At 33.8% G+C, this 19,554-nt stretch overlaps 1 protein-coding gene across 4 annotated transcripts in view; it reads left to right on the top strand.

The window, feature by feature from the left end:
* LOC128238732 (blood vessel epicardial substance-like) overlaps positions 1–19,554 on the top strand; it is a 168,095-nt gene that overhangs the window by 21,064 nt on the left and 127,477 nt on the right. Inside the window, exon 1 of one of the 4 annotated variants that reach the window (XM_052954931.1) lies at positions 6,835–7,753. The exons of the other annotated variants lie outside the window; for them this stretch is intronic. Within the exon in view, the coding sequence (XP_052810891.1) occupies positions 7,152–7,753 (602 nt within the window). The 5' untranslated portion in view covers positions 6,835–7,151. Of the gene's footprint in view, positions 1–6,834; positions 7,754–19,554 lie in introns of those variants that run through there. 4 annotated transcript variants of the gene reach the window in all.

Genomic DNA, 19,554 nt, shown 5'->3' on the forward strand with positions numbered 1-19,554 from the left:
CCCGATTTTATGGTGATGGTTTATGGAATATTCGTAAAATTAAAATGTTTCCAGCAGATAGTTGGGCAGATAGACTCAATGGATTGCAAGGATTGTATTTGAAACCTGGATATAAAGGCAATACTTTGAACAGTACTTGCCTTCTAGTTTTTGAAGATGAATTCCTGAAACAAAGTATATGGTTGAATATAGCATCCTTTACATAACTAAGCTTTCAGTCCTTTGATTTTATGAAAATTGTGCTAATTCATGTTATCTTTAAAACCTTTTGTGACTGACTCGGAGTGTTTTGGCATGTGAAGTCATTTTCTTCAAATATTTTACATAGGTCATCATTTGGAAGAAAAGATTAGGTTATATATGTCACTTTTATTTTTAATAATGTTTTCTTTATTTGTTCCCAGTTTGAGTACATTTATGTTTTTTATTATGAAATTCTATGATCACACAGTTTTAAACCTTTTATTTTATAAGTGAGACTGTGTGATACTCATAGTTTCAAACAATGACTGCATCGTATCTTTGAAAAGTTTTTGCATTAGGTGCTCTGTATTATATTTCTCCGTCTGCAGATAGAGCTGGGATCTCTTATCGTAGAAATACTTGGGTTTACCTATAAGTTTATTATTATTTGTTTTATTGTTAAGTTTCATCAGGTAAATGCATACTTTGATAAGATTTACCTTTTGCGTTTTTTCTTTATTTAGGATTGTTGGGATAAGAGTGAGGTTTGTGCACTTAAAGTGGTTTAAATCCCCAGTAAACTTACATTTTACTGACCGTTCCAAGGCGGTATCTAACAATCATTTATAAACATACCTAGTTCTTTATATATAGTATGTATGCAATGTGATGTTTGTGGAGTTTTGTGCTGTTCTTCCATGTTTCTTGTTTGTAATTTTTTGTTTTTATGTTCTATGTCTTTGGCGTTTACCCAGTGCCATTAAACCGGGTTTGTGTTTAAACTTTTTGCTACTGAGCTTGTTTCTGTAGTTTTTCGCATAAATATTGTAACAACGACTTACTATCTTATAAGCCAAATTGCACTGCTTGGATTTCGCAACTTGGTCAGGGTTCGTAAATCCGTTGAAAACCACAAGCGAACTTATTTTGTATTCTAGATAATCATAGGATCCAGTTATTCCGTAAATCAAACAATGTATCGAATGTGGAACTTCTGTTTAGAATATGACACTTAGCGAGTGCCTTAATAACGAGAAACAATTGAGATAAATCATATTGTGTAACAATGAACACAGCTTAGATAGATAATCTATTATCCTTACCTTAGTTCTAAAAAGCTCAAACTAGATATTCATTCGTTAAGATAAGCATTATGACTGGAGTGCTAATACTAAAATCTTAAGATTTTGATTGTTAATTACTGCAAAATATGCATATGGTTTGAAATTAAATCACTTATACAACTAATACATTTTACATTTTGACCAAACTATGTATTACCTGTTCTTATACAATGTATGCAATATATGTTCATTTCTTGACCATGGTCCAATGAAGAAACTACTTACCTACGTTAAATAGCTTCGATAAACTTAGTTGTGCTGTAATTTTTCTTAGATGAACAAATAATTACATGTTTAAAATATCTTTCTTGGTATAGCTACTGCACTAACAATTATACAGTCTACATTTTCAAAGAGACTCTTATGTGTCCAATAGTACTGTCATCATCTGTTAAATAATATTATTTTTGTTTTGACTTAAACCAATAAGTATTTCCTTAATGGTACTACGCATGATATATCTTATATCCTCCTAAACCTATCAACATATGGTTACATTTACCTATCTTTTTTGTCCCCTTTTCAAGTTCTTTCTTTCTGTCTATGGTGGTTGGTATCTGGATAATTCACATCCTCGTGTCACTGTTTGGCCTAAACATAGAAGTAGCTGTATGACACTGATTATGTTATTGTATATTTTATTGGTTGGTTAATCTCATGAAAGCCCACATGAACGTGTACGCGCTTCAAAAATATAAGTACATCGGCCATTTCAAATGTTTTGTTTATTTGGTGTTTTTACTTGGCTTAGTAAACGATACAGGTGGCATTTATGCTTTGTGCCTTAATTTTAAGGTCACATCAAATTTAGGCTTGCTAGCACGTCAGCACCACGATATAAAACTGAATCATTGTTCGGCATTACGTCACGCAGCACGTGTAGCTTTCCAATCTAATTCTGAATTTACAAGTCACTGCTTAAGTGTATTGTTTTCCACTGTACTATTCACTTGGTTATCTATATTTCTTTTATTGTCTGGTGATGTTCACCCAAACCCAAGTCCTACTTCAAGTCAAGACTCATCTGTCAGTAGTTCTCATTTTGACTTTTCAAATAACTTGTCAAACTTCTTGTCTTGTCCTAATTACCTTTCGCTTGTTCATTATAATGTCCAGAGTAAACTACCAAAATTAGATATATTGACATCTGAACTTCGCTCTTTCGATATTCTTACTTTTTCCGAAACTTGGTTAGGGGATGCAACTTTAGATGGTCAAATTCTTATTCCTGGATTTTCTAATCCAATTCGTCGTGATCGCAGCGATAATTGTTATGGTGGAGTTGCTGCTTACGTTAAAGAAGGTATAAGCTTTAAACGACGAAGTGATTTGGAATTAAATTATCTTGAATGTCTGTGGCTTGAATTAAATTTCACACCAATAAACGAGTATTAGTTGGTGTTTTCTATCGTCCACCTAATTCTGATAATAATTACTATAACCTCATTGAAGATTCTATTGGTCTAGCAAGAGAAAGTGGTGTTGATGATGTTATAATTACAGGTGATTTTAACCTCAACACCCTAGTTGAAAAATCAGGGAGGAAAATACTGTCTTTATCGCAACAGTTTGCCATCGAACAATGTATCAAAGATCCAACTCACTTCACAGAAAATACTTCGTCGATTATCGATCTTTTATTTGTTTCGAATTCCAACGACTTAGTCCATAGCGGCATTGGTGAGCCATTTCTTGAGCAAAACACTCGCTTCCACTGTCCTATTTTTGGTATATTTAAATTCCAAAAACCAATCAAAAAGACTATTCGTCGTCGTATATGGAAATATGACAATGGGAATTATATTCAACTTTGTCAAAGGCTTTCAGATACTGATTGGTCATTAGTTCGTAGTCCAAGCATTGATTGTTTCACATCTTCTCTTACTAAGACTGTTGTTGATCATGCTCAGGAGTTTATTCCTAATAAAGAAATATATATCCATCCCTTTGAACCTCCCTGGATAAATGCAGATATTAAACTAAAAATACGACAGCGGAAACGCGCTTATAAAAGGGTCAAACTCACTAATAATCCAATGCACTGGGCCAGATTTCGTGGCTTGAGAAATGAAGTCGTCTCTCTAATCCGGACCTCAAAATTGAAATATTTTGATTCACTTGCTTCGAAACTTCAATCTGATCAACTCACTTCGAAAGATTGGTGGAAGACCCTTAAATCATTTATCTCTCCGCAGACATCACGGGAAATCCCCCCGCTAATTAACCCGCTTAATGATGAGTGTGTTGCAGACAATAAAGGCAAGGCTGACATTCTAAATGATTATTTCGTTCTTCAGACTTATGTTGACGACTCATCACAGGTATTACCTCGGGTTGATTTAGCTTTCAATGATAGAAAACTTGATTTAATTGTTATCATGCCTTCAGAGGTAAAAGATGTTCTGCGTAGTCTATCAATTGGAAAAGCATCTGGACCCGATGGCATTGATAATCGTGTTTTGCGAGAAGCTTGTACAGCACTTAGTCAACCTTTATGTGATTGATTTAACGCTTCGCTCTGTTCTTGTATTGTTCCTACAAATTGGAAATGTTCAAATGTTTGTGCTGTGTTCAAAAAGGGAGATCCTTCGGACCCTTCTAATTATCGACCAATATCTCTTTTAAATACAATGGAGAAGGTTTTCGAAAGAGTTGTATTTAAACATGTATTTAACTTCCTTCGAGACACACATTTCTTTACCCGATATCAATCTGGTTTCCTGCCAGGGGATTCTATCGTAAACCAACTTACCTACTTATATAATAGCTTTTGTCAAGCTCTCGACTCTGGTCTCGAAATAAAAGTTGTTTTCTTTGATATAAGTAAAGCATTTGATAAAGTTTGGCATCGTGGTCTTCTCTTTAAACTCGAAAACTGGCGTGTGTGGTAGTTTATTATCTTGGTTCGCCAACTACTCAGAAAACAGACGACAACGCGTTGTTATTCCTGGAGCATCATCTGACTTAAAATCAATTAAAGCAGGTGTTCCACAAGGATCAATTCTGGGCCCTCTTTTATTCCTTGTTTATGTTAATGATATAGTTAGCGAAATTGATTCGTCTATTAACCTTTTTGCTGACGATACTAGTCTATTTGTTATAGTGGATTCCCCACAGACGGGGGCTGTTCAATTACAGAGAGATATTGATAAAATAAGTCTTTGGGCTGAAAAGTGGCTGGTCAAGTTTAATCCAAACAAATCAGAATCAATGGTTATTTCTCGAAAGAGGAACAAACCAATACATCCCTCTCTGTACATGTTTGATATCGCTATCCCTGTAGTGGAATCACACAAGCACCTTGGTATTTTCTTTTCTGATGGAGGAAATTGGCATTCTCATATTAACTATATTATTGAAAAGGCTTGGTCTAGAGTCAATATCATGAAACGATTCCGTTATCAACTTGATAGGAGGTCTCTTGAGGTCACCTATCTATCATTCATACGGCCAATCTTGGAATACGCTGATGTTGTTTGGAGTAATTGTACTCAATATGACAAGGATGAACTTGATAAAATTCAAACTGAGTGTGCACGTATTGTTACTGGTTGTACTCGACTTGTTTCCCTGCGACTTCTTAAGATCGAATCTGGTTGGTAGGATTTAAGTTCTCGGCGAGAAAAACACAAGCTTCTTCTTTTTTTCAAAATGAAAAATGGTCTTGCACCAGATTACCTTTCTGACCTCGTTCCACAAACAGTAGGCCAAGCCTCGTCAAGATTGTTAAGAAACTCATCACACATATCTAGCATTCGTACAAATACTTCACTTTATATGAATTCTTTCCTACCTTCTACTATATCTGCATGGAATAATCTCCCAGGCGAAGTAAAATTGATTGACAGTGTTTCTGGATTTAAAACTTATCTGAAGTCGGATGTCCCAAAAACGAATGATCTTTTTTATTATGGTAAGCGCCGATTACAAGTCTTGCACACACGTCTTCGCAATGAATGCAGCTCACTGAATCATCACCTGTTTGTTAGAAATATCGTGCCGTCTCCCCTCTGCTCGTGTGGAATTCAGGAAACATCTTATCATTTTCTCCTAATTTGTCCTCTTTATACAGATCAAAGGCGAATAATGCTGTCTTTTGTAGAAGAGCTGACTGAAGTAACTCTTCATAATCTGCTTTATGGTGATGAAACTCTTTCAGAAGATCAAAATAAGATAGTGTTTGATGCTGTTCATCTGTTTATTCAATTGTCCAAACGATTTGACTAGTTATCCAACATTTGTATCGAATTCAGACTAAATTTGTAATGTCATTCATAGTACTAAGCTAAGTAGATTGCTTGACACTTGAAGTGTATTACCTAAACCAACCACCTAACCTTTCCTTCTTCAACTCTATATTTCTCCGTTTGAATTCAATTAACGATATGGTGTGATACTAGTAATTAAGTAACCGTGTTATCATATGTCCCAGATATAGTTCAACATTCTATTACTTTATATTCATCGTTATGATTTTCATTTTGTCATCTATATAGAGTTTATATAATGTCCGTCACTTAAAAAAGCACTCTACAAATTGTTTGGAGAAGAACATTATAAGATTTATTTATCTTTCGTTCTCATCCGTTTCATAACATTTGTACTTGTATTTGATTTACATTGTATTTGACATGTATTGATGAATAAAATATGTTTAAACTAATGAACACAGCTTTAAAAAAACTGGACAAGTTTGACCACTGCACAAAATATCAATACCAGTTCTTTTTGAAAGCGTTTTTAAGTAGGACATGAATATAAACGGATCTATGACATTGGAATAAACCGTTATATTGGTAATTTTGATTTTAAATCTCTCAAATGATGTACGTCCAGTATTGTCATAAATGTAGTCTGGTTATTTCGTTTGATTATTCAATTGTTAGAAGATTTTTTATTGTTCGATGCTGATTTCCTTTTTAAAACTGTAAAATTGGTGCTGTATCAAAACATCATCTTTTAAATCATGTCCTTGTGATTGTGCTCAATACATGCATTCTTGTCTGGAATAACAAAACAAAATGTCTGGAAAATTGTCATTCGAAATCGACAAAAGGTCCTGAAACAAGTTTCTTCAACTCCTGCTTTCATCGACAAGTGGTCCTGGACTAAGTAACTTCAACTCATATTGTCAGATGCAGACCAGTTTTAACTGAGTTCCAGAAATTCAATAAGATGAGCGTTTCTATGTTGTCTTAATTGGATAGTTTTACTGCAAAGGCAAAACGAAACACCATATAACTAGGTGCATGCAGATAAATCACAAAAATAATGCCAATGCCCGATATTACGTAAACAAAGCTTCTTGTAATTTCCTCAAGAAGCCTTTCTGAGATATTCAATATCAAGAATGCAATATTGTATCATAAACATGTTGCTTGTACAGAAGATGTCTTTCTGACGGTTAACACCAGCATATTTAATGGACGTTAGATAGACCATTCGCCACTAAAGCTTGTATCGAAAAATGTTCTGAGGCAAACACAGCTATCGGTCCGAGTAAGTTTCAGTTTCATACCGTACAGTGATTCATTGGAGACGTTAATGATATTAACACTGGTATCAGTGAATGAAATGTTAATTTGCGCTCTAACTTAATGCAGACAGGTTTCTTCAATAGTTCGTTTTCTGCAGATGCGTATACGGAGAGTACCAAAAGAGCGTAGATAAGGCAAAAAGAATTTTTTTACATCATTTTTGGTAAAGATGGCTGGAATATAAAAAGTATTGTATATAAATGATATCAGTATTCCTTCAAGAAAGGATTTGATACTTACTTTCTATTTCTAGCGATGCTTTCCAATAAAGCAACGGATATAAACGTCAAAGACAACAGTGTCGAAAATGTCAAATGTTTCAAACGCCAATGCAACGATAAAAAATGGGGAACAGATGATTATTTCGGACGCTTCGGAAGTAATGCCCACGAAGATTGGCATATATGCGTACACAGTTTTGGAGAACATCACGAACACTAACGATTCGTCAATCTCGGCGCAAATTAAACCCTGTGAAAAATGGACGAATGCCCAACATGCCGTGTTCCAGCTTGCGAACTTGTGTTTTCTTATATCGTTGCTGACACCATATACATTTAGATACCACAGTCTCTTTCTGCGAGTTATGCTCAATGTTGGATATATCCTGACTCTTATCTGGGCTTCAGTGTTTGTGTGTATGTCGGATGTTGTTATTTGGTCAATTGTGATTTTAGTCGTCAACTCGGCGCATATTGTCTATTTAACATACATATCCGTTCCGCATAGGTTTTCAAAAGCATTAGAACATGTATATTTACGTACGTTCAAACCTTTGAAGGTGACAAGAAAACAATTTAAAGGACTTGCAGACTTGGGAGGAATGCATCTACAAGGAAAGGGATCATTTTACGCTCGGCAGAATCAAACCCCGACTGGTCATAAACTGTCTGTTTTGCTTAAAGGAAGGTAAGTCGTACACGTTTCGCATTATTTGAGGTCATTGCATTTTTCCTTGTGAGTTTAATCATGATTTAAGTGTATTGTATTGTTATTTATAATGTCATTTTCGAAGCACATAACAAAACACAATATCTCTTTATATCGTTTTGGAGCAAATAATACAATAAGAATAATCGATCGTTTATCTTATTTGCGGATTGGATTGGACTCATGTAATTTCGGACGATTTTCCAAGACCATTGACTCCAAGCAAAAACAACCGGTGTGTCAATGTTATGTAAATAAGCAGGACATTTGGATGCCATAGTAATTCAATTATTTGCCTACGTGAACCTTTTCAATAAACCGCAGATTCAGCAGATTTAGAGTCAAGAGCGCAAAAACGGACCACAACTAAACGTGAACAAACCTGTGACGTCGCTTTATATAGTTGTCAGTACGGCACGGAGGCACGGTTTCAGTTAGTATACCAATCAGATTTTAGGCAAGCTTACGTGACTATTCGACGAAGGCGACCGCGTCATTAGAGTGATGATATACAGAGGACATGACGTCAAATGCTCTTTGGAGGGGGCAATGAGCTATGGTTCTATAATCAGACGAGCTTGATTAGAGGTTGAGGTTGGGGGGTTATGTCATTTTTAATACGTTCTCATCCATGCATGGAATAACATTTGTAATGACTTCGTTCGACGTTCCTTTCGGTCCGAGCGCGAGCACAACATCACTTACATCGCAGTCGTTGTGGTCATACAATTATAAAACAAAATTCTACTTCACAAAATTTTATAATGAGTAACACAATCTTTGGATTATTGAAGCAGTTAAAAACTTTTCCCTTTTAATCCCTACCTACTAGCGTTAACATAATGAAAACATGCACATAAAATTGAGCAGAAGATGCTCTAAGGTTTTATCACAAACATTATTTTATTTTCGTTGAATTATTCATAAAATTAACAAGGACGTAAGAAAACACTTTGTTTTGCGACTGAGTGTAAATCGATTGATGTACGAACTATAAAACTTCAATAAAACTATTGATCAATTTATTCACATACACATATTAGGTAAAGGAACATTCTGCTCATATCGTTTGTCATCCAACTAAAATTGTCTTGTCATATTAATGCAATAGAGAAGGATTTGTTCACGCAGCCAATCCATATTTGTCCATATAATGTCACTATAACAATGCCTTTAAGACAGAAAATAACAGCATGGACAGACTATTTGTCTGAACAATCTAAAACTGGAAATATCAACTAAAATGGTAAACTCAGTCGAAAGATGACGAAGTGGTATTGAAAAGTCAGAGAAACGCAGACACAGAGCAGAGCAACAATTGCAATTTTCCAACCTTCGTTAGAAATAATGAAACAGCAAAACACACTTATCAGCAGCAAATGTTGTTGGTGTTATTCCTTTGCGCTAGATTTCTCATCTTGATTAAGGTTCGCAATTCCATTGAAAACAACTGGCAAAATTAATTTGTTTTCCAGATAAGCATATGACCTAATTATTCCGTAAATCAAACGTTTTTTACATTTATGACAGCCACTTCCTGACTATTAATTAACTGATTAAAATAAACGCAACATTTAGTCTCGCTTTATTATAAATTGAGTGATCCGATACACATAAATCTTTATTATTTCCTTAAATCGAGTCTAAAATCGTATCCTGTATCATGGTTTTACACTGAAACACATGTGTTGTTATTAATAAAATTGGTCATTCCGACGACATATAGTCACTAATTGTTCTGTTTGATATGCGTGTATATAATTCAATATATTGTAACAAGATTCTTCGCCATAGAGCTATTATGGTACACAAAAATATATGGAGCCAAAGGGGCAAATGAAAACATCTAAACATGAATATGAAACGGTCATAAATACCTATTGGGGACAGCCTTTAAACGGTTGAAGGTGTGTGAACAATTTTATCATTACTGCCGAAAGATTTTGTTATCAGCTTGAAAGCTTATAACAATCTAACATATGACCCAATTTAACCAGTTATATATTTCTGCATCCCTAAATTAAAGCATTTAGTTCTTTTGAACATATTTGGTATTTTCTCGTTGGTAGAACATTGCATGTTAAATAATAGTCATATCTAATTAATTCTAATTATAAAACTCTTTCGTTTAGCGTTAACGCCATGGTATTCGCAATCATAGGTATTTGTATGGCCGAATCCAGTTTCCGTTTGAAGATGTAATATATCCCAGCTAATAATACTTTCATGTAACGTTATGCCAAATATATATTATATTTTCCCTTATTCTATCTTATATTTATGCAGAAAGGGGTTTATCACCTAATGCCTAAAGTTAAACCTATAATAGCTGCTATCAGCCTATGCTTCATATTTTCTGCATGCATAATACCTAATATGCTTTACTTATACGTCATCTGTCATGATATCGAAGTGAAAATGGGTAAGATGTCATTAAATGACTTTAGAACATATGTATTTCGAAAATAAATATTCGAAATCATGATATATATATAAATCTAAGAAATATACCTCTTTCAGATTCAAGTGATCCTGAGATTTAATTGCCATATACTTGGTTTACATCAAAGGAAGTATAATGTACACTTGGTGTATTTGTTTGTATTTGCAACCTGATTACAAATAGCTTATATAACATCATGAAGACGTTTGTAAAAACAAAAGAACATTTATTTAAGCACATAAAAGACAGGAAAGAGAAATGTAATGGAAATGACACGCAATGTTTTATATGAACTAATGTATCTTGGGATTGGTGATGAGATGCATTTTGTGACATGATTAAATATGAATTGCCTTTTCCAGTCTAATCATGAGATTTGAAAACAGATGACAAAACAGAGAGAGACACCAGAAAGTCCGGATACGATACCCTAGCTCCTTGCAAATAAACTGCTGTATTTTTAACATGTTTGGTGCAAAACGCGGATATATGGGATACATTTCCTTGGTTAAACTTAGTACTGAGCCCCAGATTTTCTAACGTCTTTCGGTTTGCGTTTACCCAGTGTCATTAAACCGGGTTTATGTTTAAACATTTTGCTACTTAGCTTGTGTCTGTAGTTTTTCACATCAGTATTGACGCGACCGGGTTCTGAAACCGTGATCTTTCGCAACCGTAGTAAACGCTAAACCACTAGGTTATCGGCATATGCACTACTTGCTTTAATCAAATAAAAGCTAAATCACTTGATATTGCACTGAAAGAAATCATTATATGCCAACAAATAGTCATAATGATTACTGTAAGGCATCCACATGCATGACTGATACACAATCATGTTGACGCTTATAGTCAAAATGATAAAAACATAGTCCGTGTAATTAGTAAACTTGAGTACAAGGAAGGAAAACAACGAACTGTTTCCAGTAGTACAATCCAAAAAAGATAATTTAGGTGGCAAGAAGATATCAGGCAACAACTTGGTTTTACAGGACGGTTAACAAAATTTGGCAAGAGTTTGGATTACCAATTCAGGTTGACGTAAGTGCAGTGTGATAGGCTGGAATGAAAATAATAATATAATCATTTTGTAGAATAGCTCTGCGTTCTTTTATAAGAGATTCACCTCATGTTTCAGCAGACAGATCGGAAATGAAAACCTAGTGCCATCACAAAAATGGCAACATGTCGTTGGATCCGGAGATAATTCGCAATGCCTCTTGCTGAACTTTCTTTAGATCATTTTCGTCTGCTTTCGTAGAATGTCTTTATCTGAGTATTCCAACAGGTCGAGGACGTAAGAGAACGATCGCATAAAGCAAATACGCAGCCTTGCCTTCTTTTTGACAAGCTGGTATGTTCATTCAATCAGCCGGTACTAGAGAGTGTGACTCCAGGATGTTTGTGATGAGTAACTTTCACTATTTGGACGCTAAAGCGATATGTGGATTTAACTGCCTATTAGTCTATCGAGTGATATGGATGCATTCTGTTTTCGTTGCAATGAATGATACTAGCCCTTTTTCAGTTTAAATATAGATCTTCCCCGTGTCATCATTGAGCTGCTGAGCAGCAAACATAGCATCCTCATAACTTGATGTTTGAGTAGTCGCAACTTGGCTAGAACTGCTATATCACCTTTTAAATAAATATAGATTGCTTAAAAATCATAAACATTGAAACGCAATAAAAATGTTTGTAGATTACGATAAAACGGATATAAAATGTGGACATCATAAAAGCCTTTAAAGTTTAATGGTTCTGTACTGTTACGACGAACAAAATATCGTTAACTTATTTATCTATGGCCTTCTCCGATCCGACATATGTCATAATTGCTTGGAGTTTATCACAAACTTAACTACAGCATGACAAATCAATGATCATCTGTCACATTTCTGTCTCTTGATATGGTACTTTGCGCGAAGTAGCCTTAAGTTCATTAAAAACCATAGCAAATAGTGAAGATATTCTTGCATTTACAGTAACGTAGCGTCCAAAGATGTTTCTTAACACTAAGATCACCGCTTCTAAATATGATGAACAGTAGAAAATACGTGTACACAAAAATATTCAGGTAGCTTTATATATAACGCAATACATTCTCATTAATTTGTAAGACACAAAACTAGACGATGCCTACAGTTCTGGAAAACAATTATCGTTAACAATTCTGGTACTCGGTTAAAATTTCAAGTCAGGAAACATTATATTAATTATTTGAGTATGTACACAAAATGGCACGCATAACTATGTATTTTAAAACTTCAGAAAAAGGTACGAAATGTATTGAAATGTAAAGGCTATAATTTGTTAGCTGATTGTCCCGGGCTCACTGTGACTGAATGTGAATATCTTAGTCTCGAAATAAGAAACATAAGACATGAATATACATACGTTATGTGCATATAAACATGTTTGAGCCCTAACAAACTCGTGGTCTAGTCAACTCGTTTTCCAACGCTCCAAGGCGGTAATCCCGTCGTGTATTGATACCATGTCAATGCCATATTGGTAAGTGTGTTTTGATGTATACGTATTTTTGTGCTGGTCTCCCTTTCAGGGGCGTCCGGTATATTACCTAGTGCCTCTAAGGAGGTTTAACACTTAAAGCTTTAACTGTTTAGACTGTCCCTGGAATTATTTCGATACAAGATTGCTATTTTACTTTATCGTTATAAGAGTATTTGTTGTATGAGTATTTTTTTTATCTTATACAGTCTTTAAAATATTTATGTTTTCTAATGCATATACTAGTAGTACATTTCAAACGAAAAGTTTTCCAATAATAAAATTTCCTTATTTAGAATCGCATGAAGCTCTGTATAGCGTTTTTATGATTATCTTTGTCTGCTTCTAAAGTGAATTGGTGCTCTCTTAGTCCATCACATTATTTGTTTTATTTCAATTTATATTCGAATACATACTTGTCGTCGTAAGCTCAGAGACATAAATGTCAGTTAAGTCATATCTGTATTGATTGCGCCATGTTCTCCTCACTGAAGGCAAAGCTGAAATGTGTAAGTTGATTGATACTTTTGTCTGGCTCATAACTGTTTACAATCTCTTTCAAGTAGATTAATGTCTCGTTTGTGATCAAGAATATCATTTAATTAAAGTTGTATTTTTTTCACATTTAATGTTTACTTTAATGTCTATTCAGCAACAAAATGCCTGGGCGTTACAAAGACGCGTTACATTTTCGTACTAACGAGCAGTAAAAATATGATCCAAATATCCTAGTGTGTGTACTTGATTTTAGTGGGGGAAGCAAATAGTAGATGGTATATTCATATCATTACATTCTTTTATTGGTGTCGAGAAGTATAATTCATACGCAAAACGTCATTGAATACATGAGTGTATATGTAATTTTGAAATACATTGGACGAAGAATCATTCTGGAGTGGTCAGTGCATAACACAGTATGACAATTGTTGGCTCTGTTTGATTGAGAATGTTGACTTATATATTGAAATTAAATTACTGTCACTTTCCCGAAGTAGCATAGCTGGATCATATGCAATGACCCCGAATGACACTTAAAACCCTAAACGGAGGTTAACCTAACAACAGAACACCTGATGGATAAAAGTTATCTTTCATTACTTCAATCCGTTTAACTCTGAATATCCGTTTCTTTACATAAACTGTACACCTAAGCCTAAATAAATGTACTACATTTTTATTTTTGAACATGCAAACCCAATGTTATGACCAAAATGAGGCCTTAAATGTGTTATATGTTCATTCTGTCAAGTAAGTAATCGCAGCATATGTTTATTTCCTTCTGTTTAGAATTAAATTTTCTGATTATCCGAAACCACAGAGGATATGCATTTGGAAGCTGACATGACCAAGTGTTCTCTACCACCATTGTTCATTAAACAATATGTGCAGGTGTGTCCTCGTGTTTACCCAAATTGCTTGTTTCCGCGTGCCTTGAATACATGCTCGTCATGACATATCAATAATATACAAAGTGCATACATCGCCAGCTTCCACAGGAAGTAGGGACATTAAAATAAATCATCGACATGCCGATATTAATATGTTTCGAAATGCCTAAAACATCAGTATAACGTGTTCAACAATTTGGACATGAAACCTGTCTGAGATTTTCAATCTACAAACATCAACATTGCATAACAAAGCTGGTTATTACCGGAGACATAAATGACAGTCATATCTGCTTAGATCATTCGCTAAAGGGCATATTAAGTGTTACTCCTCGACAGAAAAAAATGCCATCGGTTTTGCCTATATTTTTTTAAAGTCGTGATATAAGTACTCTGCGATGTTATTGCTAATATATATTTTGGGAAACACTACCAGAATGCATAATTTGTTCACGTTTGAAATGGCATGTACCATATCCAAGGAAACTGTTTTGTTTGCCATTCAGAAAAAAAAAACTTGAAACTAGTTGATAGAGAAATTTCGAGTGGAAATTTTAAAATCAACTGCCACTTTTTACCAATATGTATAGGTACGCGTACAAGTAAAAGTACTTTTTGTGTTTCACAACCTCTGTATTAACACTGGTAGTAGATGATCAGCTTATTCGTGTTTAAGAGTTTGGCAGCGATGCAACTGAGGGACAAATATTTTAAATGTTCAAAAAAATCAACTTCTGTTTAGTTTTGAGGTTCAATATTCAACAAGCATGACTAATATATCCGATGCAACATGAAAAGCTGTAATTAGGAGTTGAACATTTTTTACGAATGAATATTTTATCAGTTTTCCAATCAAAAACCATTTACGTTTTTTGGAAATGTCATAATGCAAAAAGAATATGTTTGTGAGTCAATTTATCGGAACTGCCCAGACAACAATGTGTTGTGACTTTGTGATGATTGCAGCTATATTAAAAAAGATATATGCATTTTTGTAACCCGGACATGAATTTCATTCACGAAAATGCATTATTTTTCTGAATAGCTTTCTTATTTGACAAGAAATCATCAAGATCTCTCAAGACATTGTTGAATAGGTAGTCTGTGACATTTTGACATAGAAACGAATACTAATGTCTACAGACCTTTCCGTAATAATTTTAAAGCTTTTTTATCCAAAATGTTTATAATTAAAATATTAAATTGTTTTTAACTCCTAACTAACCCCAAACATGTCGCCAAGAATAAATGTTTCACTTAAACGTCTTAGTTTTTAACCTTTCCCACCAACTTTTGCATCGCTGCCGGTCCTTAAACGTAATTCAGATAGGTTTCTTTGATATTTTTTGAATGGAGACTAATAGTAATGCATTAAGTAAGAAATATATGAATAAATTCAATAAATGACATCGCCATTCCCAAAAGAAAGGATTTGACAATTATTCTTTATCGCAATGCTTACTAATAATGCAATTTATGTTAGCATACAATACATCGTCATCAAATACGAATAATGCTTCGAACGTCACAATTACAAATGCGCCACTGATGATTTTTGAGATCTCTCGAAGCGACACAAACGAGAACAAAGTTTTTGGGAAGGAAGTATTGAACTTAAAATAAAGTCAACTTTTAGCTATCAAATCTGCGCATTGTGTCCAAGATTTTCAAAGGTGTAACAATATGTGTTATTACAGATTTGTAGCCTAATACGGTGACACTACACACTTGTGACAATGCATATACAATAAAAAGGGTCATTTTCTTTCTTTTCTGATGGTTACAAAAATGATCCATTTAACTTTCGTATATTTTGAGACTTCAAATGTACATGGCATTATACATAGTTTCTTCAATCTATTCTAAAAATTACACGTACACACGTCAATTTATTGTAACATATGTTTTGATATTCTAATATGGTCGATCGACGACAGATGTTTATCAATTGCCATCTTTGGAGGTTTTCAGTTTGATAAATCTGGTAAATTCCATGTACTTTAAAAGGACCCTTATCAATAAACTTACCAAGATCTTGTCTACTTACGCAAATATACGGCGCAAAAGGGTAAACAGCCATACAAAAGATGTGAAGCCAACGAACACTACTGGAGTGGAATATGCAGGGACAATATATGGACAATCCAAATTGACACAAATGGAACATTACTATTCATATATTTACCCCAATGTTTTATTTCTTATTAAATGAAGTGCGAAAAATGTTGGAACAAACAGCATATAAGATTTGCTTCATTTACAAAACGATTTTTTTATTAATTGTATATACCTTTTGCGACTTTCGCATATCAAATATTTATTTTTACCCTAAACATACGTCGTCAGCGAAAATGAGTCCTGTTGAGTTAATCACGTTACCGAGATAAAGCGAGATTAAAAAAACAACACGTTTTCTGAGCAATTATCGTGTTGTCAATTAACTATTTTGGCATTATTTTTCAAAGTATTTACAAAATCGAAGTGTATACACTCTTTAAAGGCACATCACTCTGCTATCAGTTGACTATTGTCGATAATATTCATGCTGCCTGACCTTTAATCATGATTAATCGCCTTGATCTGAAGGTGTCGCTCTCCTTTCATTTTGATGAAAACATGTCGAAATCCGTACCGAAGATATGACGGGTTTTCCGGTTTATCCACACGGCATTAGAATGCCTTTCGGATTAATTACACGGAAACAAATAGGTAATGTTTGCATTTATCTATGTTGTCATCCTGTATTTCAATTGCCATTTGATGTTTATTTTAAATAACCTTTTGACAGTTTGACCCGGAAGTATTTTTCCGTAACAACAGACGGTTTAATAATAGCAACAGATATCATGGCGGAAAATTTGAAAAACACTTGAAAATTTTATGAAAAGGTCCCGGTTGAGTCAAGCAATCACCATCCCCTACGAATTAAGCCAAAACCATTAATTTCACGAAGAGTTATTAGAAGTTGATAGACTTTATTTTCATGAAGTGTTGTGTCCAGAGAGTTCTGGTGCAAGTGAGATAGAATTTAGTAAGTCTGATTCAGAAAATGATTCTAGTTATGAAAGTAATTCTGTCAATGATGAATCAGATGATGATATATGTAATACAGACACTGTTTAGTGTAAAAGTTTTGACCATGATTTAGAACCTTCTGCAGAGGATTTAAGACAGAGAAAGAAAACTGATCATTTCTTTGCTTAGACCTGCAAGTGTAAAAAAACTCTATGGCAAACCATGCAGTCAAGTTGTCGATGGTAATGATATTACTGACTAACGTATGTATTCAGCTGGTATGCAGATAGATGAACTTGATCTTGTTATTAAATCAGCCATGTTGTGCCACAGACAAAATGGCCAACAAACTGACAGTAGTAAACATAAACGGCAGGCTTGGTCATATTATGTCAAAACAAACTTAAATCTAAATGTTTATGCTTTGGATTAAACATTTTACACACAAAAAAAGATAACTTTCATTATAAATAAATCGCAAAATACTTTCAATGTTATACACTAAATTGTTGTTATGTAATAATCCTATTTTAATACATTTGGAGGATGTAATTATTCTACTAAAAAGTAAATTTGGTATAAAACAAATACTCAAAATGCATAATTTGAGCAATATTCAGGGAAAATGTCATTATTTGGGTTGTACTTATTTGTCGAAACGTTTGTGTATTAAATATAAAGAAAACAGCGTTTTACACTACTGTTGATCAGTGCAGATTATCAAAGGTTATGGAGGATAGTAACGGGCATCTGATAAGCCCCACATAATCTTGACGCTGATTGGTCAGTCGAGCACTAAATGGGAGGTTTTAGTGGCAGGCCGCGTTATGTTAGTCGCTAGTGTCGCGTTGCTTCTGATAATTGTTTGTGCTGATATGAAACACAATTCTGGTTTTATTATAAATCATAACATACATTCATAATATGTGTCAATCAATACTTATTGTGTTTGTAAACTCTTTCTGGTCATTTTAAATTGTATTTTAATTTATTTTTAATTCAGTGATCAGACAATGTTAGTGTCCTTAAATAAAAGTGTACGCCAAAGAAAAAAGACATATTCTTGTTTATCTTATATATCAGAGATAGTGTAAATCGATAGTAGCATGTGTTTTTTGTAGTTCGTCTATATATATATAACCAAAAAATAAACACGTTTTCAAAATTCTTATTTTGTGAATAACTGTCGTTTTCTTTAAAAAAACATTTACGCCAAAGAAAAAAAAATCGAAATGAAAATACACTTAATAATTCTAGAAATTCTAAAAAAACTATGCACGTAAATGGATACATTATTGCAAATAATTTTAACAAATGCTTATCCAGTAGGTTAGAAAGGTGGTTGAGACTAGAGAGGTATTGAATGTTCACCTGGTGTCTGTTTGCTGGCATGTTTGTAAATGTTATATCATTTTGAAACTTTCAAAGTACTTACCAGTACACTATTTTGTTATATTTAATCGAAAAGTGCACCTTTAAAAATGTAGGACATATAATCAAATTGTGCGCTACATAGCTATAGTGTAATTTCTATCGCCTTTTTCTGAATCGAAAACGGCTTGTATCAAATCTACATGACAGGTTTCAAGAACTTCTCTGTATTCAAATAAGGCCTTTAATATTGATATGTCTAGACATTCCAAATTTATACAAACCAATGCTACACAAAGAGTAAGTGGCCTTAAAGGACTGGGTTTCGATTATTTACATTTGGATATATTTACACTAAAGTTTCTTTTTTATTCATTTCAAACCAACGGGCAGGTATTTTATTTTTTTAACTAAAAGCATTTTTGGAAGACAAATACTTCTTAAATAAAATGTATTTTTACTATTTTTACGACAAATTAGCAAATTAGCGACACAAGAAACAAAAACAGACAAACGTAATACTACACCAAAGAGTTAAGGGACGCTAGTGTAGTGTAAGCAACCAATTGACACGCATTAAAATAACAAGACCGTCCCTGGTTAAATGAAGATGAAAAAAAAAAATCAGTTCAATTATTTCTTTAGTAGCACAAACGACAAAACTTGGCAAACAAATGCAAACACAGATCACACATGTGTTTGATAATTATCAATTGAATATCAAAACTATTAGATATAAAATATCTTAAAACGCACATTTAAAGTATTGCATAAAAACATAAATGGTATTTATTTTATTACTTTGTTGAATATGATAAACGTTTAAAACCTTTTATTTCATTTAAATTGGAACTATAATTGGTTCTAAAACATTCTTGTATAGCGGCTGTATTCGCAAACATTAAGTCATTACGTTTAACTCTATAACTTAAATTACAGCGTTGAAGTAAGAGCATCTTTATATTAACTGAAGCATAACATTTCCTCTCCAAACTGCTATCAACCTTCAAAATAATTAGGCATAGATGATTGCACTTATAAAATAAATCTGC

Source organism: Mya arenaria, chromosome 6, assembly GCF_026914265.1.
Source record: "Mya arenaria isolate MELC-2E11 chromosome 6, ASM2691426v1".
Lineage (NCBI taxonomy): Eukaryota > Metazoa > Mollusca > Bivalvia > Myida > Myidae > Mya > Mya arenaria.